Source organism: Aquila chrysaetos, chromosome 13, assembly GCF_900496995.4.
Source record: "Aquila chrysaetos chrysaetos chromosome 13, bAquChr1.4, whole genome shotgun sequence".
Classification (NCBI taxonomy): Eukaryota; Metazoa; Chordata; class Aves; order Accipitriformes; family Accipitridae; genus Aquila; species Aquila chrysaetos.
The window spans coordinates 31,405,675-31,428,581 of NC_044016.1; the positions used below are offsets into that span (position 1 = coordinate 31,405,675).

General features: G+C 43.4%; 2 protein-coding genes and 1 long non-coding RNA gene across 6 annotated transcripts in view; 2 read left to right on the plus strand and 1 right to left on the minus strand.

Moving 5' to 3' along the window:
- MAP3K21 (mitogen-activated protein kinase kinase kinase 21) overlaps positions 1-14,173 on the minus strand; it is a 43,778-nt gene extending 29,605 nt beyond the window's left edge. For all 3 annotated transcript variants that reach the window (XM_030035639.2, XM_030035638.2, XM_030035637.2), the window contains exon 1: positions 13,295-14,173. In XM_030035639.2, the coding sequence (XP_029891499.1) occupies positions 13,295-14,039 (745 nt within the window). In that variant the 5' untranslated portion in view covers positions 14,040-14,173. The remainder of the gene's footprint in view (positions 1-13,294) is intronic.
- A 279-nt stretch (positions 14,174-14,452) lies between these two features.
- Positions 14,453-16,976, plus strand: LOC115350230. Of its 2 annotated transcripts, none has more exons than XR_003926355.1 (2): positions 14,453-15,201; positions 15,849-16,976. It is a non-coding gene; the product is annotated as an uncharacterized LOC115350230 (long non-coding RNA). The 2 variants fall into 2 exon arrangements; XR_003926356.1 differs by having other exon boundaries at positions 14,453-14,999.
- A 671-nt stretch (positions 16,977-17,647) lies between these two features.
- The window catches only part of PCNX2 (pecanex 2), a 157,968-nt gene continuing 152,708 nt past the window's right edge, over positions 17,648-22,907 (plus strand). Inside the window, exon 1 of the mRNA XM_030036214.2 lies at positions 17,648-17,877. Within this exon, the coding sequence (XP_029892074.1) occupies positions 17,725-17,877 (153 nt within the window). The 5' untranslated portion in view covers positions 17,648-17,724. The remainder of the gene's footprint in view (positions 17,878-22,907) is intronic.

Here is a 22,907-nt window from a genome sequence, read left to right on the forward strand (position 1 = left end):
AGCCTGGATATGGACAGATAGGCTGTAACTGGTCAAGAAATAATAGAAAAGAGCACATATAGACAAATCAGATTCCCGGGGTGCATGCCTGCTCTACCAAATTCAGACAGGTCCAGAACTACACCCCCAGTGCTACCTTCAGGACTAAGCTAGAGAAGAACTGAAAGTATTAATTTAAATTGCAAGCATTTTGTTTAAAGCATAACTTTTATTTAAAGGCTCACATTCTTGCCTCAGCTTCTCTCCTTTTTATTTCTTAAAATTCATGTAGCTTAAGAAACAGCATTTACAGCAAGCCTGAGGGAAGCCTGGACAGACCTTTGAGTTGGCAGCACACCCAGGAAACCTCCACCTAGCACTATGCTCTTCAGTGCTACTCTTTTAATGCAGGTTATTTCCTACAGTCTTAGTTTTCTTTTTGTTACTAAATACATATAGATTATATTTCTCCAACCTTATCTATCTCAAAGTCCCTATTTAATACAATATTTCAGCTGATAAGTTTCTTGAAATCCAAAGACTTTGTGCAGTTAAAATGAGTTTTATTTCATAATGCACTCCAGCATTTTCAGTTATTAACCATTTAAATCAACTGAGTAAACAAGGTATTCTAAGAGAAGCCAAGTCATAGGATTGAACACCTTTTCAATAGTTTACATGTACCGAATTCAAACTATCTTTTACTGCTTAAAATTTAAAAATATCATCTTGAAATACTCAAGTCCTTTCTATCCCTCCTATCCTCTTTATAGCTTCTACTATGCCCTCTTTATAATCTCTATTTTGCTGCTACTAAAAATAAAACGTTAAACAACCATATTTTCTCAGCTAAGTTACTTGCCACCAACTGATTCTTGCTACCTTATCTAGTTTTCTAAATAGCTGACTATCATGGTTTTCACAAATATAAGCTATCTAATAGCATAGCTATTTAAGTTACTATAACTATAGGTAAGACTGCCTACGTGCCCACTACATTTACCACCACTGATAAAGTCATTCTTAGAGAATAACAGAAAGAAAAGAAAGATGTTATACTATATACCTCTACTTGCAACTAGAGATTGTTCAGACAATGCTGCTACTGTCGTCTACCCGCCCCCCGCACCCAGTCTGTTCCCTCTCTAACTGTTTGCAAGTGAATCTGGTTCCTGTTAATTCACTAAATCAACACAGAACAAAACCAGCAGGGCAACCTTGTATCTTTACCTGGGAACTAACAGGCAGGAAAAAAAAACCTTAATAAAAGTTGCATATACAGTTAATGAAACACAATACCTTGTCAATATTAAGAGATCAACCTCCATTATTTGGAGCTGTTGTTTTGTTCCAATTGTAATTAGAAATTAAAATTTCAACACTGCTTATAAAAGCCATGCCCAGTTTTTAAGCTGCAAATTAACTATCACACTGAAAACATTAAGCGTTTAAACCACAAATTAACGATCACAGTGAAAACATTAACTGATCAGAACACGTTCAATACATGCAAGAGATGATACATTTGCCTATACAGCACTGCTGCTTAAATACCTTGCTTTTCTCCTACGGATTCTCAGGATAACAACTGTTATCTCCATAACCACTATCTGTCAGATTGTGATTATCTCACTAGATTAAGTTTAGAACTCACCATCAGCAAGAGAATTTCATTCTTTAAACACCGATTACATACGCAGGAGACATTTCTGTGCTTTTTATTATAGGGATACTGTGGCTCCTCTATCATCTACATCCCTTTACAGCAGGCATATAACCATTTCTTAATTTTCACACTAAATTGAAAGCAACAGTTTGTTCTTAAATGTATTTGCCCCAAAATATCTAGCATTAAAAAAAAAAAAAAAAAAAAAAAAGAATCCTACCTCATAGGAGCCAACATATATTAAAAAAAAAGCCTGGACAAAGTGTTCCCAATTGGAAAGCCAAAACAAGACAAGACTTGACACAAAAAGTCCTTGACAGTATGAGCTGACAAATACACACCAACCTCATACGAAAAGCACATCCCATAGCAGGACATGTGGCACAAGAAAATGACCAAAGCATGAGAATGACAGGGAGTCACCTGATTATCCAGAGGAAATGAAGGGAAAAGAGAGAGAAAGTGGGATGAGAGATTTCAAAAGCTTCCACACACCTTGCATCACCATTTTCTTCTTCCCCTTCACTTCTTTAATAACCATTATTAAAGCAACTTTGGGCAAATGGAAACTTGAGAGAAAGAAGCAGTTTTAACAAGTTATTGGCACAGGCTGCAGATGCTGCAAGTTACTTTACTGCCTGCCATTTGTGCTTCACTTGCTATTCAGATAGTTCTGTAATGCAAAACAGAAATTTCAATTGTGCCGTAAGAGGAAGTACCAGAGGTAGCAAGCATTTATAATTAGACATTCAAATAATCATCATTTAAACAGTAAATCATTAGTAAATTCTGAAAAATGCAGGATTTGGATATTGCATCAGCAAAAAATCAAAAGCAGACTGTATACTAAACATTCTCAAGTTCTCTGTTTAATAAAATATTAAGCTTAGTTCTCCTATTTAAATACTACATTTAAGAAAAGTTACCTTATCACAGCAATTCCTCCATAATTTTACAATTACATGGAAATCAGTCAACACAAACTTAGCTTTAAAACTCAAAACACTCAGTTATGCAACATCTAGCAGGAACTTCCGTACTTACTTCAAACAGCAGTTACTTTCTTTTAAGCTCTTTCTTCTTTGCTTGCTATTAGTTTTTAAAACACAGCTATGCAATAAAAACAGTAACCAAAATGCAGGTAGATTAGAAAGAAATGCTAAGAACAACTAGTAATAATAGTTAGGTGGTGAATCAGTCATTCCTGACTAAGATATTCTTCTAGTTTCAAACTCTACAGAACAAAGTGGCTGTGTATTCATTCCTTAAAGAACATCATCTTTGTTATGAAATAGCAATTTATTTTTTTCAAGGAACTTCTTCCTATTCCTAAAAAACCAAAACGCAAGGCAAACTAAAGCCATTATATTCAAACTGCAAAAGGAGTCTTAGCCAATGTATAATGCATCAGGTACAGTTTCCTCCAACAGAAACTTTCAGAAAACATATTAATCACCTCAAAAATGGCATCCAGGGGCAAGAGTTGACAGAGGTTACCTTCCTTCAGAACTAACAAATTAACTTACCTATCATTAGTCAAATCACTTTTTCAAGGTTAAATTTAAAAGCCAAGAGTATTTCATTCAAATTTGTTTTGGATTTATAGTTTGTTCTTTTTTTGAAGTAAATAGAACATGACTTGATGCAATTTGATATTTCAAGCTAATCAGGAGAATACACAGCTTCTGAATACACACAACTATTTACATAGTTGGCATACTTTTCCTGATCATAACATATTACACTCGGCAATTACGTACTTCCTTGTTGCTTTACTTTTTCTGATCCGTATCAAGGTGCATTTGATGTGTTGAAATTAGAATATTTAATGCACAATAAAACCCCTTCAAAATTAAAGAAAGTTTAGAAAAGCTTAATATAAATATATAGATACATACATAAAAAATGAAAAACACATTCTACCTTTAAAGGTGACTTACTAATGGAACTCAAGTACAAGGGTGTAGGCTGATGCCACAACCAAGGCCTTAAGAGCTTGCTGTCACTAAAATACTTATCTTAATCTCCTCTCCAGTTATAGCCCCTCATCCCCACAGCTTTTCTGCTCCCCCCCACCAAGTCTAGCAACTGGGTAGTCTTGGGAGACTCAACTAGCCAGATAGCTCAGCAGAAAATTAAGCCTGCAAATAAAACAGCTTAGAGTAGTTTTCTGCTGGGTCTCTCAGCTGATTTAACCCACACCTACTGACCATGCAAGGCAGAGATGAGTAGATCCTGCTGACACGTGGGAGGGGGGAGAATCTGTGCCTGGGGATGGGTGGGGAAGCCACATCACGCAGCTAGCTTGTAAATGAAGCCACACATCACCTGCTGCAGTAAGTGAGAAGTCAAGCAACATTTCAGAATTAATAGAGGTAGCCCTTTTACATCTAGTTTTAGTCAGAGATGTAAAGATAGAATCCAGCTTTGCTACTTTTTTCCATTATAAAATCAACTTTGATGAAATTTACTATTGAAAAGAACCAGTTGAATAAACTGAAGACAAAAAAATTATCTCCGTCCCTTTGAATATGCCTACTGCTCTGAATCCAAACAAATTCTGGTTGTAGATACTTAGTGAAGTTTAGTCATTGAGCTCCCTTAGAACCTCATCAGCTAACATGAAACTCCTTTACTATCATTTCTATGTATGTAACCTATTAACAGGTTACACTCCAGAAAGAATTCTGACTTAGGTTGTCAGTTTCTTTTAGACAGAATTTTGAAAGAGCCTTATTGCTTTAAAACAATTTTTGCCAAACAACCCGTTCCAAAACAAAGCAGGAAAAAAACCCAAACCAACCCAAAACAGACTGAATTTTTGAGCCCCCTTTTTTAAAAAAATACAAAACTTGGGAGGAATACAAAAAGAAAAAAACAATCACACTTTTTAATATACTCTATGGGGTAGAAGGATTCCTGCATTCCATCCTTGCAGTTTCTTCAGTAGCTGAAGCCCCTGAGGACTGTGCATTTCCAAGAACTCTAATCTTCTTTAATAGCAAAGGCAAAGCACTTATTTTGAAATGAGAACTCTGCAAACTTGGCAGTGCTCTCTTTCTCTTGGGAGGAGAAAATGGAAGGGAAAACCTGCTCTTTTGACTCAATAATTAGCACAACATTCAGTAACGAGTTTAAAAGTACATTTTTTTTCCTTTTTACATAACACAGGAGGAAATAAACAGAAGTAGTTTCAGGAAGAACAGTGGCATCTAATCCTAACAGAAATCACAAAACTGCCTAAACGTTTAGAACTAAAATATAACCAGTTCCAAGGGTTAATCAGTCCCATAATGAACCACAGCAATAAAGCAGTTACTCTTGCATTTTTGAGAGGGAGGGCCAGCTTATCAGCTCCAAGTTAATAGCACACCTGCCAAAACACAGATTTTAGTCACTATGAAGAGAACAAAGCATGATTATATAGCCAACACTGGCATGTCTAGGTCTGATTTAACTGGAGCTATGACCCCCCCCCGCCCCCCCCCCCCCCCCCCCCCCCCCCCCCCCAAAAAAAAAGGTTAAACTTGGCAGGAAGCTCCAAGATGGAAGAATACTTCTGTGGTGACATTATACAAATACCTAACTTTTCCATCTTACCATATAAAACCCATGACTTTAAGATGCAGTAAGTGGGCCAAAATTTAAACATCCACTTACTTTCAGTTACTGATTTGAGGTAAGCTCTCAGTAACATGGTCAGGCAAGGTAAAAATGGTGAAATTAGTTTTAAACTGTCAATCCAAGAATGTAAATTTATGACACCAGTTTTTATTTTGTTACTGCTACTATACCCAGGCAAGTCATTTGGTATTTAATATATTTTATCTATTTTTATCTATAGGTATTATCTACATTTTTGCTGACTTCAGTGCCATAATTTTGCCTCTAACAAAAAACCCCAAACCACCCAAACCCAAAGCTCTAAATAAAAAAAATTGCTGCACTTTTTAGAAGCATTATTCCTGAAGGTCATTGGGATGAATTTCAATGTTTTAAATTTTAAGAGATCATCAGACATAAAAATTCAAGGACAGAAATCACTCATGTCACAAACATTCCTTGCAAATGTTCATTGTACAAGGCCATCGTGTTTGAGAACTTGAAACAGTGAAGCATGTTTAGAAGAAAGTTTATACTTAGTGATAAGAAAACTTACAGGCTGCAAACAAAAAGCCATTCTCTTCTAAGGTCAAAGAAACCACAAAACAGCATTCAACATCCAAATACAGCTCAATGATGTGTTAATTCTCTACTCCTCTGAGGTTACAGAACATAACTTTTTAATGGAACTTTTAGTATTTGGTAAGAGGGTCCAAAGGCATGCACTGTGTTTGCAGTCCCAATAGGGGGAACAAAATAATCTGTATCTGAAAACTCAGTTATATCTGAAATTTTTCTAATAGTAGGCTAACACTAGCAATGCCAAAATCCCAATCCCATTTTGCATTCTGTTTATTTAAGTACAATATCTCATTTCACAAGTGTTATGGTCAGCAGTTGAACTTATTTCTCACTGTTTAAAGGAACGAACAAAATTGTATAAGTATTTTAACAGCTAACAGGAGGTGTTTGGCTGCCTGTTTTTCCATGGACTTCTATGGAAATGGGTTGCTTGCTCAGTGCAATTTTCAGAGGCAGGTAGGTATGTGACTATATCCTTAGGGCACCAACTTTAAAAAAAAAAAATAAAAAAAATTGAGCCAAGTAATGCTTGAAGTCTTCTTTAATATACAAATATTACAAAAACTCTAATCCAAAGTCCTACACTTCAATTTATAGTGCTACCCCAAAACAGAACTCTTTTTCAGAAAAGACTGTCAGCAAATATGACATACAGGCTAGAATGTAACCCCCTATATGTTGGGCATGAAGAGGTCACCAGAAACCTTGGTGCAAACAAGCCTCTTGTAGAAATCTGCTAGGAAGGAGTCCAACGTGGAACAGGAAAAAAAGGAAAAAAAAACTTCCAACAGCTGTAAACCAGATCACTTAGTGTACTACAATGAAAAAGAGAACAAAGACAGGGAGAGAAGACAGACATGAAGAACCAAGTAAGATCCAAAAAAAGATCAAAGTAACATCATTCTTGAATTAATAATCCTACCTGTTAAAGATGCAAAGAGTCGCAACACCAAATAAAGAACAACTCTACACTTGTCAGATGGACACAGTTGGGGAAACATTAAAATGAAAGGCTGTATTAAAAATTAGGTATAAATAGGGGTATTAAAAGTTCGTGGGTTTTAAATTAATTATATTACATTTAGCTAGTGTTTCAGCCTACAATCTTGTTTTCAGGATTAAGGACTATACGTAAATATACTGGAGCCTTGTTAAGTCTGAGGGAATTTGCTCTAAATTAACAAGCAGGCTTTTTTCTACCTGTTAATGCTCAGACTTGAGATACAGAAAAACATCAAATGGTAGCAAATTTAGAAGATAATAGATTGAGGTCAAATAAATGGTTATCGCAGTTAAGTCTTCATCTGCAAATAAAATAACCGCTGCATGTTACTCCTCCTTTGGAAGCTTACAAACTGTACAGACGAATATTGTGCTACAGAGTAGTAGTTCACAAAACTTCATTTGACAGATATTGTATTCAAATCATTAAGTTCCTGAATATTAATTTTAAATGCTGAAACACATCCTTCAGCTGGAAGTTAGCCTCTACGACATTTTAGTGCTAGTTATATCTACTGCAGATTGAGACAACCGCAGCAGTTACTCAAAATCATTCTTTCTTGAATACCACCACCCCTTTCTGAACACAAAATATACAACATATTTATATCCAGCAAGTAACAGGCATAACACAGAACATTTCCTTTGATGAACTGGAAAAAAGATACACTAGCTTAAGGCTGCTAAGCATTTGCTGCTCCCACAGAATCCAACCAGCCTTCAGGGTCTCTAAGAAAATTAAATCCCTATCTACAAAGTCTAAGCACACATCAAATAATGAAACAAATTACTGTTTTATGAAACAAAGGATAACATTTTCATGTGACATAACTATATTCAAAAGAAAAACTTATTAGAATTCAATGGCATGCTAACTTTTAATAGACCATAACCTTCAAAAGAGATGCTGTTTCCAAAATGGAGGAAATTCTGCAATCCTACCACAGTTTGCATGAGGGTGGTTTGATTTTGGGTTTTTGGTGGTTTTTTTTAAGAATACTAAGTGGACAAGGTTATTAAAACTAGAGCTCCTTCCTGCTATACGCTTCCAGATGCTTCAGGATGTATGACCGGTTCTTATGTTGTAATGCAGCAGCATTATCTTTACAGCAAAGCACAAGGCAGGGTTACTGCCACTCAGAGAGATGGGATAAGAAGCTGGTGTACCTGGAACAGTTTCTAGCTTTATGCAATTTAAGTAATTAAGAATAGTGCAAAGCATTTAAGTACCATGACTTCCCATATGAACACAGCATGGAAACTACAGTGTAAGAATTTTAAACTGCTAAGTAACTTCTGGCCCCACTATTTTATCTGACTGACATTAGCCAAAGCGATACCACGTTCTCAGACATATGGTTCCTATGGGTTTCATGAAAGTCAGTTGCCTTACAGAAGAGGAACTTCAGATAGTTCTGCCAGAAAAGGAAGTTCATTCCTCTCCAGACCTCAGAGAGGCCAGCCAGTAGGAGCTTAGCAGCTAGTCAGGCAATACAACCAGTTTCAAACCAATTACAGCTATAGGAGGTGCAGGAGTCACCCAGTACTGGAGGTGGGTATGCTGGGACAGCCAGGCTTAGCCCAGCAGGGACAATGGAGATGTGGAAGGGAACAGAAAAGCATAAGTTCCAGGAACTAGAGCACCGCGAGGACGGGAGGGAGATGCAGAATACATACCCATAGAAAATCAGGTTTTCTAGTTTTGTTACAATATAACAACTGAGCAGTAATTGGCACAGTGCAATTGACAGAAACAACTCCAAGCTTTGCTGCCATTAGAGGATATTTCGGAACTTTATTTCCAAAGTTAGGTTGAAGCTCAAATCTGCTGAAAAGCCATCCCTCTTCTCCCTCAAAACTACCAGACATGACTGTAATAGAATTTCATCTTGAATTTTCTTGGTAACTGTACATTGGAAGATCCTGAATTTCAAACATTTAATAACATATAAGTAATCCTTACAGCTCTACTTGTGATGTGAGCAAGTCTTCCCCCTTCAAAACAGTGTCAAGAGACAAATTATGTACCCAAGTGATTTCAGAATAAACAAAATCAGTTCAGGAAATGGCAAACAGAAACTAGAGTAAAGCTTTTCTCTTCCTCTCCCTGAACAGCTAGCATAAAGTTGCTAGGTGGAAAAGTTAGAGGGAAAATAGTTTTTACGAGTTCTTGAAAACCTATCCATCTTATTGTAAAGGTGTTTAACAGCTTAACTTGAGCAATTCTGCTGCAAATAACCTGTGAGAGCAAAGAACCAGAGGTAATTTGTTCTTGCTTTTCTCAAACTCCAGGACACCTTCCTTCATCAAAAGCAACTGATTCAACAGTTCTGTCAAACAACATCACACTTCCTTTTGAGGTTTTAAAACCAAATGATTTCTATTTTCTGACTGTTTTTCATGAGACTAGTTTGAAGAACGTCACATTAGAGTGGATTGTCCAATTGCAGTTTCACTGGTCTCTTGTATGTTTGATTCCTTCAGATTTCAAGTATTGCTCTCATTAGCATTGTCACATCCATGGCCTTATCCAACAATCCTTGAAACTTCAGCTGACCTTGACGATTTCGAAAAGTAATATAAACTTAACACACTTCAGAGAGCAGAGGGCTGCAAAGGATCCTGGGGTGTCAAGGACCTGGTGAAAACCATAGCAAACTGAACCCTACTCGCATACCCACCTACAACAAATGAGTACAGAGTACTTTATCAGTATTGTGTTAGTACACATAATCTGCACACAATCAACTTTGTGCTTTACTTTGCATTCATGGATGGGTCTATGCCATAAGCAAGATATTCAGAACTTTTTGTAACGTTTCCTAACAAGCACGCAAAGCTGCTGCACTAGAGATAAAGTGCCTTTTTTTTTTGTTTTGTTTTTAAGGCAGAAGTACTGCACAGTCTGAAATCAATCCCAGGCACATGAAACTCTGCTTTCTCTATGCTAGACTTCAGAGAGTAAAAACCTTGCATACTCTATCTGAACATATTACTAGCTTTCTTCAAACTACTAAAAAAGAATCAGGAAAGGCTGCACCACTTAAACAACCACAAGTCTCATAACTAATGGGGTGTTCCTGCCCAGCAGAAAGCAATTTGATTCCCCCAGAGAAAAAAAGTTGCCCTTTCAAAGAGTCAGCAAAACAGTTGAGATGTGCTAAAAAGACACATGTAACTATTAGTGTCCAGCCTTGTAGATGGAATCTTGGTTTTTATTTTCAGTAAAACTCAACTTTTTCATCATCAGCTGGCATGCTTAATCAAGGCTACGATTGTACCCAGAAGATACAGTTAAGAATGAATGTTCAAGTATTTTCACAATTTTTAAGAGATCTGCTTTTCAGTCAAAGTATCATTTAATTCAGAATTCCTTGACTATCCATGATGGTTTGAAAAACTTCAAATTTTCTTTGATTTTTTTTTTCTTCAGATTTTAGATGGATAGAGTGCACCGCTTAATCCTTAATTTTAGATTATCTCCTTAATCTATAAAGTATATCTAAAAACATAAGAACTTCTTATGAGGAAATTATTCTCAAAATAGACCATGTTCTTTTTCAGAGAAACTTCTCACCATGTCACCTGCACAAGGTTTTACAAAGCACCCACAATTAGCAAATCAACATTAGAGGCCATGGTTACTATGTTTCATTTTATCACACAAATCTAAAGCTAAAAGTGCTCCTTACACCTCTGTTTTGTCTACTTCTGAATAACCTTTAAATATTAAGCTTACTTTATATGGATTCCAGAATTGAAGAAACTCTGCTACCAACAAAACTCAAGTTACCCCTTACTTCCTTTTTCAGACCTCACAACCAAGTCTGTTATTTTTTCTTCCCAATATAGAAAACATTTGCATGTCTATATTCCCCTTTTCTTGCTTTGGCAGTAACAAAAACCTTTCCCCACCTCCCAAAAGGAGGCCAAGGAAACTTGTGCATACAAACCTAGATGGTGATTGCTGTTAATAAAACCCTGCTGCTGTCATGGCTTTTCTGCTTGTGGCACCTTCTCTCCGGTCGTGTCAATTTGACATCAGCGAAAGCGCACTAGATACACTGCGGTGTAGATCCCAACTCCGTAAGATTGCTTGGAGAGAAATAACACACTTGCCTTTGAGATGCTTGCTTTGCCTACCACCTGCCAACCACAAGCCCAGGCACATATCCTTTCTGGATCAAATATACTGGTGGAAGGGGCTCCCTTCCCCTGGCTGGAAAAATTAATTCCTGCCTATTTGCTAGGGAAATAGTTTGGGAAGCATTCCTTACCACGCCATGTTAAGGGCAGTCATTTTCCTAATTTGCTGTCCAAGGAAGAAAAATTCCTTCTTAACAAAAATAACTAAGCTAGCACAAAACAGACACATTCATATACTACCTAGAGTTGCTTAATGGAGAGCACCGAACCACCACCATTAGCAGCAGTGCATGGAAAGCAGCGATGAGCAGTGGAGGAACGGGTGCTGCCAGATCCCTGTCTGCAGCTATAGCCACTGCCGAACTGTTACTATCCACACCAAGCAAGTCAATCAGTCAACCCTGGCAGCTTTTCACTCCCACTGTGTAAGACTGGAAAAGACTATAGTAAAAGAATGAAGTGAAATCTTCAATGAACGGATGAGTTAACAGAACAGTGGATACTGTCATGACTTGCAGTCATTTTAAATTCATGTTGTTGAACTTAATTACTGTAGTATATTGTACCACTAGCACACCATTGTCTCCCAATGTTATCATTTAGTTGAATGATTAAGAGACATAACTCTATTTAGCATATTCAATACTGTCTTCAAACTTCACTAAGATTAAGAAATATGGGTGAGAAAACTAAGCAGCTAAAGTTAAGCGCATATGCAACAGGAGTTAGTAATGAAAGCAGTGAATAGGCACATATGCTGAGGTTATAAACAAAAGCGTATTTTTAGAATGCTCTGCCATTATCCACATATGCAGAGATGATAATGGTAATCAGTTCACGGCAGTAACCAGCTAAGCTCTAGGTGCCACGCTAAACCCCAGGGTTATGAATTCATTTCGGATAGAGACTTTGCCATTGTCACCTTAGGAGGCTAGCGTGCAGCAACCCACTTTGTCTAAGGAAAGCTGCTAAATACTCAAGGTACAGCAGCTCACTCTGAACACAGCAGCAAACTAGGAGGGCACAAGCTGCCTACAGACAACTGGCTAGAAATTAAAGTGTTGGCCATGACCCTAAAGGTACGTTCCAAGAGTTCATCGTCTTGCACTACAAATAGAACCACAAACATAGCTGAGCTAGGTCCTTTCTTTATCAAATAGTGAAAGTGTTCTCAGGAACAGTCCCATGACTGAGCCTTGTCTTAACAACCCATGCATGATGACCTTCAAGACACGCTGCAAAGGCCTTTTAAACAAAATGCTTCAAACTTGAATGAAGCTTTTTTATTTCTGCTGGACTACTTAAGGACTCCTAACTGGGGGGGGAAAAAAAAAAAAAAAAAAAAAAGAGTAACATATTGCTGCACATTTGGCACACTCAGAACAAAAAGGGAAGAGAGTCGAGATGGCTTCAGACAGTTATGGAAGCACATGGATTTCCACTTTCAGGTCACCAATTCAAAACACAACTATAACAGCAAGTCATAAACACCTCTATTCTAGTAAGCCAGCCTTCCCACACCACAACTGCCAAAATCTTAGATGCTCTTGCATCGACAGATGGACCAGGGATCCACTAAGCATGAATCGAGCAACTCCCTCACTCTTTCAGGTGCTTTTGTCCACACCAACAGCGGAAAGCAAATCTGGCAACTGCACAAGAGTTTCTACTGTTTTTAAGCTACTGCCTTTTCTGGCTCGACGTTTACCAAGTGGGTGAATTTTAGCAATGCTAAACGCGCGCAACGTAAACCAGAAACACCTATGACTGTTCGGCACTGAAACAGAAGCGATACCTTTACTAAACCTTTCCTTCACAAGGCGCTCTGTTTACTGTAACTTCTGAAAGCTAGGACTACACAACACCTCAGAGTAAGTCTTGTGCATTCGCAACTGTGGCTGCGCGCAGGATTTTATCCCGCTTTGCTTTTAAGCGAGCTCCCGCCCGAGAGGACAGGACAGGACTTTGCTCTGCGCGCGTTGCAGGTAAACCCTCCCCTCCCTACCTTTCCTCAACGAGCCCGTAACCAGCCACGGCAACGAACCTGCCGCCAGCCCGAGCTTCTGGCAGAGGGTGCCCGAGTTGCGACACCCATCTCCCGGTGAAACAGGACTCCCGCACCCACCGTGCCCGTCCAGGCCTGGCCGCCCGTTTCCTGAGAGAGCCGGGCCCAAACGGCCCCTCGGCGGGCAGCCTGAGGCGGGCGCCGGCCTGCAGCCCGGCCGCGGCAGAGGGACGGGGACCCCCCCGCCGCCCGCGGCGGCCCCAAGGCCTCCTCCCCACCCACCCCCGACCCCCGCCCCGGTCGGGACTCACTGTTGCTCGACTTGAGGTCCCGGTGCAGGATGGGGACGATGGCCTGGTCGTGCAGGTAGAGCATGCCGCGGGCGATCTGCACCGCCCAGTTCACCAGGATGTGCGGGGGGATGCGGCGGCCCCCGCGGGCGGCCCCGGCCCCGGGGGCGGCGGCGGCGGCGGCCAGGGCCCTGTTGAGGGAGCCGCCGCGGGCGAACTCCATGACGAGGCAGAGGTTGGGCTCCCGCAGGCAGACCCCGTGCAGGGCGATGATGTTGGGGTGCCTCAGCATGGAGAAGAGCTTGGCCTCCTGCCGCACGCTCTCCGCCGTGGCCGTGATGTCCTCGTCGGGGTCCTGCCGCGCCGCCTTCACGGCCACCTCGCGGCCCCGCCAGGTAGCCCGGTACACCTTCCCGAAGCCCCCCACGCCGATGATCTCCTGCAGCTCCAGGTGCTGGAAGTCGATCTCCGTCAGGCTGCCCGCGGGGTCCCCCCGCCCGCCGCCGCCGCCGCCGCCCCCCGCCGCCCCGCCGCGGGGCTGGCGGGTCACGTAGTTGGCGGGGAAGATGCCGAGGCGGTGGCGGATCTTCCCCGCCCACCAGCCGTCGTCGCCGGACACGGCCGCGTCCTGCGACAGCACCTCCACCACGTCCCCCCGCCGCAGGCTCAGCTCGTCCTCGCCGCTCGCCTCGTAGTCGTACAGCGCCGTCCACAGCGGGCACGGACCCCCACCGGCGGCCGCCGCCCCGGCGCCGGGCACAGCCATGGCAGCGACCTCAGCCCCGGCGGCCGCCAGCGCCGCCGACGCGGGGGCGCGCGCCCAGCCTCAGCCTCAGCCTCAGCCTCATCCTCACCTGCCGCCGCCGAGCGGGAGCCGCGGGAGGGGCGGGAGCGCCGGGAAGGGGCGGGGCTCGGGGAAGGGGCGGGGCCCGCCCGGCCCGGTCACCGCCGCCGCCGCCGCCGCCGGGCTCCGGCAGGTAGGGCGCAAGCGCGCGCGGGGAAAGCGGGGAGGGGATTGGCCGCGCCTCCGCGACCTCCCTCCCGCCCTCCGCTCCCTTGCCCCCGGCGATTGGCTGCCGGCCGTCACGTGGGGCCGAGGGCTGGAGGCGGAGGTTGTGGGGAGCGGGCCGGCGGGCGTGTAGGCAGGTAGGTGCCCGCGCCCGCCCTCCCACGCGCCCAGACTGGCAGGCTCCGGCCGCCGCGGGGGGCGGGGCGCCGGCGGGCGCGCGGCTGAGGCGCTCGCAAGGGTCCCGCCCGGCCAGGGGAAGGGACGGCGTAGCGGCACCGCCGGGCCCGGCCCGGCCCCGGGGGGAACCGGTATCGGGGGGAGCCCCGTGGGCCCCGGGGCGGTGGCAGCGGCGTCTCGGTGCAGGCCGCCCTCAGGCGCCCGCTCCCGCCCGGTTTGTCCCTTGGGGTCGAGGGTTCGTGTCTCCGGCGGCAGCTTCCCCTCTCCTCCGTTGTGCGGCCTTGGGACTTCGCCAGAATGAAACCCAAGCAGTTTGTGAAGAAAGCAGGCTCCCTCCGTTCGTGTTTCCTCTTCCACCCGCCTGCACCGCTCATCGGCTCTCTGCCCCGGACTGAGCGGGTCCCGGCTCTGCGTGGCACGATCACACAATGCCTGCAAATAGCAAGTGCTGCGTATATGCTATTTCTGGATAAAGATTTTCCTGGTTTTACGTGGAAAAATCGTATCACTTTCTAAAGTAGAGTAGCCGTCTCGTTGGAGGTGAGAGGGAAGCGCGTGGGCTAGGGACGTGCTCTCCTCGGCAGGGTGGGAAGCGTGGTTTGGAGCGGGGGGAGATGCCTTCTCCTCCTCGGAGGTGATCGCTTCGTGCTGCCGCACCTGTGGTTCTGGAGGCGGCTGCTGCCAGCAGAAGCCCCGAGGCGGATAGAAAAGGCTTGGGGAAGGTGTCAAACCGCACTGCCAGGTAGAATAACCCAGCGTGATGAATGCCTCTCAACTTCTCGCACAAAAACCCACATCCAGGGCACTGTATGTCCCTACATACACACAAAATTTGCAGCTGGATACCACAGGACTAAGATTCCAACACAAAGACAGTAATTAAAAAAACCCTAAAATTACAGTATCCAAAAATCATTAATTCTTGTTTATCCCACAGTCTAAGCAGTGTCTACAGCTGTACACACGAGGCAAAAATAAAATTACGCAGAAAGTGACTTACTGAACCACGTTAACCGAAAAGAAAGAATGCAGAACCAGCATGTCTATCGAGTCTTCTCCCATTTCCTTTAATATAAGAGATTGCCTTGCAGCTATTCAGAGAGATAATTACAAACCTTTTCCTTATCTGCGTATTTGCCTTATTATAAAAGCCATAAAGTATGTTGTAATACAAGCATTCTGCCACACAGATTCCACCTTGAACTTTATCTGTTATCTGAAAGAATCTGCAGGAACTAATTAAGTGTGGAATGTTTTGGGTCAGACAAGGTATTGGTTGCAGTACGGCGAAAAGTTTAAATATTTATTTAGGGCTATTATTCCAAAATTTGCTCTCTGAAGTACCATTATCCGCTAGCAATTGCTACACTCGGGTTATTCTTTGTTCAGTGTTTCTGCAGCACCTAGTGCGCTAGGATCCTGGTATATAATTGCTGTTCCTAGGAGTTCTAATAATGGAAATGTTGCAGAGAACGCTGGGAAGTGCCTGTGACTTTTCTGATGGCACCACCTAGAGTTAACCGTTGAGAAGAACGGCGTACAGAAGGCGAAGCTTTTGGCTTGGTCTGTCATTGGCATCTCTCGAGATAAAAGCGGTCGCATTTTTCATCTTTGGCACTCCTGCAGCTGTAGGTATAGTACTGTGCATCTACGTTGTGTCCAGAACACATATCCTGAGCTGGGAATTAGAGGAAGCCTTCATTCCTGCAAGTACCGTTATCCCAAAAAATATTTGGTGTCAACATCATCCAAAGATGAGGAAGAGTTGAAAGATTTGAGTGATGGGCGGACAAGTCACCCAAATAAGACCCAATGTTATATCAACTCCAATGGTGTCTGCATTACCTGGGGCTTCCAGATAAAATAATAACCTACATGAGGAGGTCTCAAAAAACAGGAGAGAGGAGGTTTTGAAGAAGCTTTCCACTTCCGCCTTTGTTTACTCATCTTTCTTTTTTGGAGCTGTGCATGTAAATGATCTTATTTGCCAGCACGCATGTGGAAAACAACTTCAGTAGTTTCTGAGAAATTAACATTTTTAATTATCACACATCAAAATTATTATTTTGGCTGGCTATTGCACTCGATTCAATCATTAAATTTGCATGAACGAACTTTGTCATCTTTGAAAAGAATCTCCAAAGGGTAAACCAAAAAATTTCTACGCAACAAGAGAGAGGTTTAGGCGAGATGGGCGCAGAGGAGCAGCACACGAGGCACTGCTGGGGCTGTGCCTCGCTTGTACAGAGTCAAGAGACTTTGCTGCTTACCAAGGACGCACCAAGCCATTACTCAAGCCCCGTGGCTATAGATCCACAGAACAGACATCCAAGGGTGCCAGCACCGCTGAAGGGAACGGTGCTGTTCCTCCCCTTGCTCCCAGCCGCTTGTTCCTATGGCTGTATCATCCCTCCCAACAAGCCAACACAAGCATCCAGTGCGGCCGCATCGCCTGCAGTGTCACGAAGCAAGCTGGGATGTGGTGCGTTAGCTCACAAATACAGTTGTTTAATAGCATCTTTGGTCTCTTACCTTTGTCTAAAAAATCCGTACAAAGCACGCTGGAAACTTGGCTCCATCCTCCATCTCAGCCCCGCTCCCCTCTCCTTCCCACACCTGTGCTTCCCCCGTCCCTCACCTACCTCTTCACTCTCCTAATTTGATGTCAGCTGCCATGAAATTCTTTGACGCAAGGCAGACCGTATTTTACCCTAAACTCATTCTTGAAAGAAACCGAATGTTTTTTTACCGAATTTCCCCACCTGCCTGGCCAAAACGCAGCTCAAAACAACACAAAAACGTCAACACTGGAGTTGGGCAGCGCTCAAAGCTGAGAAACTCGTGATGTATCAGGCAAAATGAATAACTGGCAATGAAAACAAGGCGGGGGGGGAGTGGGGTGACCGATGAGGAGAGCAGCCCAGCTGGCTGACGCCGGTGCTGCCTCTTCGCCGCGCGTGTTTTTGCACCAGCGCACCAACCTCGCGGCCGCCCTGCGGTCTCCGTTCGCTCCCGCCCGCTACCGGTAGCCGGGGCGCGGCGCCGCCGGAGCAGCTCCTCCCGCGGCGAGGACGAGCGGGGCGCTGTGCCCCGGAGGCGGGGGGGGCCGGCCCGTGGTTGCGGCGGCGGCGGCGGCGCTCGGGGTGGGGCGGGCGGGATGCTCGGCGTCGCGGGGCACCATGGGAGAATCCGCGGGCGCCCGGCATGGCGGCGGCGGCGGCGGGCGGCTGAGGGGCGGCGGTGGCGGCGGCGGCGGGCGGCCGCCATGGTGTCGCCGGCGGCGCGGCTGGTGGGTCAGGGCGTGTGGGCGGCGCTGACCGGGGGCTGGTACCACGACCCGGAGCAGGGCGCCTTCACCAACAGCTGCCACCTCTATCTGTGGCTCTTCCTGCTGACGCTGCCCATGGCCCTGCACCTGGTGAGAGCCGGCCCGGCCCGGCCCGGGGAGGGGGCGATGGAGCTGGGGGGGGGTCGGCTGCCGCGGCCTCCAGGCAGCGGCGGCGGCGGCAAGGGGGTGAGCGCAACGGGGAATGAGCTGGGGGAGGGTTAAAAAATAGGCTCGGTGGGGTTTGTGTCGAAAAGTTGAGGGCGGGGGGGTTAGTCCGGCGCCGGAGCTCTGAGCCCGGCTGAAGCGGTTGGGTAGGGTTACTTGGGAAAGGGTGCAGGGCTGGCCTCTGGAAATGCCGAATGACCGTGGGGACGTTTGTTTAAAAAAATAAAAATGTCTTTTAGAAACATTTTTTTTTCCTACTCTGCTCCAGTCTTCACCTGCTGAGAAGGGTAAATAAATGGAAAAATCCAAATAGCACGTAATTAATATGCCTTGCTGAATGTCACTGGTGAGTCACATGGCTTTTCGTGACATGCAGCTCCCTTTGTGCTGAAATTTAAACATTGGAAATAAATAATTTTAATCACTAGAGTTTGTTTGCCAGACTTTAGAAGTATTTTCCTTGAAAACCTGAAACTTTTGCTCTATTTTTGTGTGTTTTCCTACTGTGTGAGAAAAGCTTGAAAGTATAGCTTGCTGGATCACGGCATCTATTCATTGGTGTGTTCTTGAGCGATTGTAGTTTAATATTGCTTCCACTGGAAACAGTTTACATCCTTCTGGTTCTCACAGTGACTCAACTAAATTCTTAACTAAGTTCTGTAGAATATTTTTTTGTTGGATTAAATTTCTAAATAGGTCTCTTCACCCTACGTGGTCAGCTATTGGCCCGATTTTCAAAAGGAAAGCGCATTCGTGAATCCCTCTGCCATCCCAGTGAAAAGCAAATCTTGTATTTTTAAAAATCAATTGGTACGCTGTGTTTTGTGGCATGGATTGCAGTGAATTCCTGTAAGCATGGCTCATGGAGTTAATGAACCAAGATAACAATATGCTTTCTTCTGATTGATAAGGTCTGTTTCCTATGCAAACCAGCAAGAGTCTTGCGTTGTAGGACTGTCAAAGTGTTATGTGTGATTAAAAAGGAAAAAAAGTAAAGGTTAACTTTTTTCCAGTTGATGTACGTTGATGTAAGTATGTATCTGAAGGAACATGTATTTCCTTGTGGGAAACTTCTGAACTAATAGCATGGAAGAAGGCATTCAGGGTTGCACAAAATAACATTGGATACGAAGATTGTAGGTCAGAGCTAAGGTAAAAAAAAGGCATTATTTAAAGGGAAGGGAAGAAAACCTAACTTATCTACTGAACTTTCTCTCTCGGGCTTCATCTTTGCCTATCTTTTTGCTTTTTGTGCAGACTGGCTGACTTTCTGATGAATCATCCGGTTAAATGCAGGACTTGTGTTCTTGAGCTAATGTATTGCTGTGGGAGTTCTTTATTCTTGATAAGAATAATGCATTTATTATGCTGGCTGCTTGAGAGTAATGATGTCCTTAAGTATTTGTTTTCTTGCTTTTAAGTGGTTGGGCTTTGTAAACTTTGTGCAAGACATAGTCTTGCCACTTAGAAACTTGAACCTGCTTTTTAACGAAAAGTTTTCTTTGGGGAATTTTATTTATAATATTATATTCACTAATGTTTGGGGTGGTATTTATGTTACACACTTGACACCAGTAGTTTTGGATTCAGCTTAAAGCAGTCACTGATATTTCTTGAAATGTCGAAGTCAAAACAAATCGGAGTACTACTTTTTAAAATTTTCCTTTGGTTGGTATAATCTTAATTACGCTTCTGTCAAAGTCAGAAAGTCTCTCTGAAACAGTTTGATTTGAATGAAATGGCAAAACTCATCCAGCAGTTTTTAGATTTTTCGCACTGGCGTGGCAGAGACGTGTCGACAGTAGTGTCAGGCAGCTTATAGTATCAAGTTGTTTCTGTCGTGTGGATTGAGGATTTCATTCTCCAGCTTTGTCAGCATAGCTTCCTTTTGGTACTAATGGTTCTGTTATTAGCTTCCCCACCCCTGAAAATGCAGATCGGTGTTTCCGTCTCTTCCTTTTCTTTCTCATTTATCCTTTGTAGTAGTAAATATACAGTTAAAAATGTACCTTGGATATTATTTGGAGCATCATTGCTGTTAAAATCAACTTTCAAAATTGTAATGAGATCTTTTCTAACTCAGCCATATCAACACTCATAATAGATTAAAAATTAAAGTTATCTTATTCCACCAAACAATCCAGGGTTCCCAGGTGTTTTGTGCATGAAAGTAGTGGCAATTCTAAAAAGCCACTGGGCTGAATTCAGCCCCGGTGAAACACCAGTGTCTCGGAGATGCAACTTTGGGAATCCTTGTACTATAGCTTATTTTACAAGCCACAAGAGAATGCGCATCCATGTTTCAGTGGGTCCCCAGAAGGGCTTAGTGTTTCTTTTGCCTTTTGTTGGACAGAAAGCCCTTGAACTTACAGGGTTGTTACTTCAAATCATGCTCTGATAGGAGACGTACAACATGGCAGTATAAGGGTGTGGGCACATAAATCACTCAGCGGTAAATTGTAATAAAACTTGCAGTGTGTCAGCTGCTTCCTGTCCCATTTGGCCACGCTTTACCCCACTTTATCTCTCTCTGAAAGTAAGGATACATATACCTCCACAAAAGAGAGGTAAGCTGCACTGTACTTACTGTATTTATTGTGTGGTAGGGTGCATACTTAAAACTGCCCCTGCGATTTTATTTGCTACCTGTTTTCCCATGTTTTGTACTGTGTGATGGACATCTCTTGGTTACCAGTTCAGCTAAATGAACATAAAAATATTTACCTTTGGCTCCAATATTATACCTCCCACTCATACCCCTGCAAGCCTGATGGTAGCAGATGACTGCATATTTATTTGGTAGTTCCCTTGTTTGTGTTCTGTAGCACACCAAGACAGTGAGGCCCAGGTGCAGCACCATCTTGGTTTAGATGCCGCAAGTGCTCAAGCATCAGGTGGGATACATCTGGGTCTAATTGACTTTAATCATTCAGTCCAATTTACAAGGTGTGGTGTTTTGTTCAAAGGTTACACACCTTTATATTAGGAAGCATATACCTCGGTCACCTCTGCCTTTGTGCTACTCAAATAATGTTAGTAGACATGTGGAGAAGAATTTGACTATTCCTCTGGGACCGAACTCTGGGTGGGCAGAAGCCCCAAGCAACAGCTCTCTCTCCCTGCATGGGCAGGTCAACTCTGTTGCATTTGCAGTAGTAAGGCCACATTTGGAACGCGCCAGCCTGCGCTTCTGCCTGTGACCCCACGCTGTTCTGGTGCGGGGTATAACAACGGAAGCTACTGGAAAACAAAAAGTACATTTTGGTAGAGTTTTTAATTGGGCAAGAGCAAAGAAAGCTAGAGCTACAGCTTCCACAGAAACCTGTGGGATGTCATGAAGCCTGCTTTCTAATGAATTTGTATTTGTGGATGGTTTTTTTCTAGCTTCTAATAAGTTGTCAGCTCAGTTGAAGCTTTTCCTGTCACTGGGGTGGCATTCAAAAGGTCAGAGAGCTGTGTGGGTTCCTCTCGTTAACACAGGAGGTGTGCTGCTGTGACCTTGTCCCAGTGGGGTGTATTCTCTCAAAGTTAGTTGAAAGTAGCTAAAGAATTAGAAAGTTATTCAGGAGAGGGGATGGAGAGAGATGATGAATATACGGGCACATGGTGTGATTATAAAACCTCGTTTCCATAGGAAACCAGGCTAATTATAACTATACTGCATCAAAAGTGAATCTATCATATAATTCCTCAGTGGTCTATAACTTAATTCCTCCTTAGCTCAAGCAGACTTGATAGCTTTCACCTATCTGTACCTGGGAACACGAACTGCAGTCATAGGACACTTGTACCCTTATGCAAGAGGCCTGATTCAGAAAATCGAGGGCTTTCCATTCTCACCTTCATCTTTCTCCTAATTCCTCCTGTGGGCAGGGAGCAAGCTGCTGGCTTGTACTACTTAGCTCGCCCCAAGATTTAGAATATTAAGGATGCACTGGCCTTATTATACATAGGCAGGCTTGTGAGCATGCATGGCACGTACGTGGGGAAGTGCTGTATATCTTGGGCAGATGGGCAGGGAGTCGGCTGGCAGGCTCAGGGCGCATCTCCGGTAGGTCTGGTCACAAGGCAGGGATGAGGACATGCAGCCCTCAGCATTTGCTAAAACTGGCCCTCTTTTCCACTTGGAAGTCTAGGAGCTTCCTTTGATTCTCTCTCATAGCGTGCTCTATGCAGCCATAGACTGCATTACTGGAAGTCTATTTTTGTTGTGTCCTCTTGACATTATTCATATAATATTTATTAAGCTTTATGAACGTTGCCTATAGAGCATTTCTTTTCTAGTGGCTCATTCTGAGCTGTTACTTAATAATGAGTGGTCGGCCTGTGCTTTTCAGTGTATAGTTAAAGAGATTCTTTGGAAAGTGAACAAATCTCTCTTTAAAACAAATCATTACAGGTACTTGGCTATCATTCTTTGTGAAACCAAGCAATTTTTAACTTGTGTTTTGCAAATACATTAGACATAAAACACAAGTTCTTCAACCTCATCCACCAAACCTTATACCCTGAGAGCATGGCCTTGCAAACTGATCCTCTTTCTGGCCCAGATTCGCTAAATAACTGAAGGGTATGCTTCGTTTCGGTATATACATAGTACCACAAAGTACTCTTAACAGACTAAGCCTCAACTTGTAGAAAGTAATGTTTGTCTTATCAGGGATCGTTAGTAGTACCTACATGCTAAATAGCTACTCCACTTTTGTGCAATAGATTCTTTGTATATGAATCAGAATAGTCATAAAAAAGGATTTGCCTGAAAATTTTCACATGTACATCTTGAAGGTATGAAGTCTCACTAAGCCAAAAGTAGCAGCAGGATAGCAACCCACTTGCTTGTAATAACACAGAAATGATTCAACATATTCATTTCAACATCAAGATAAATGTGTTGACTTGTTTTAGAGATGAAGTAAGTGTGCCTTGTTCCCTTCACCTGTGTGGTCAGTGTGGTT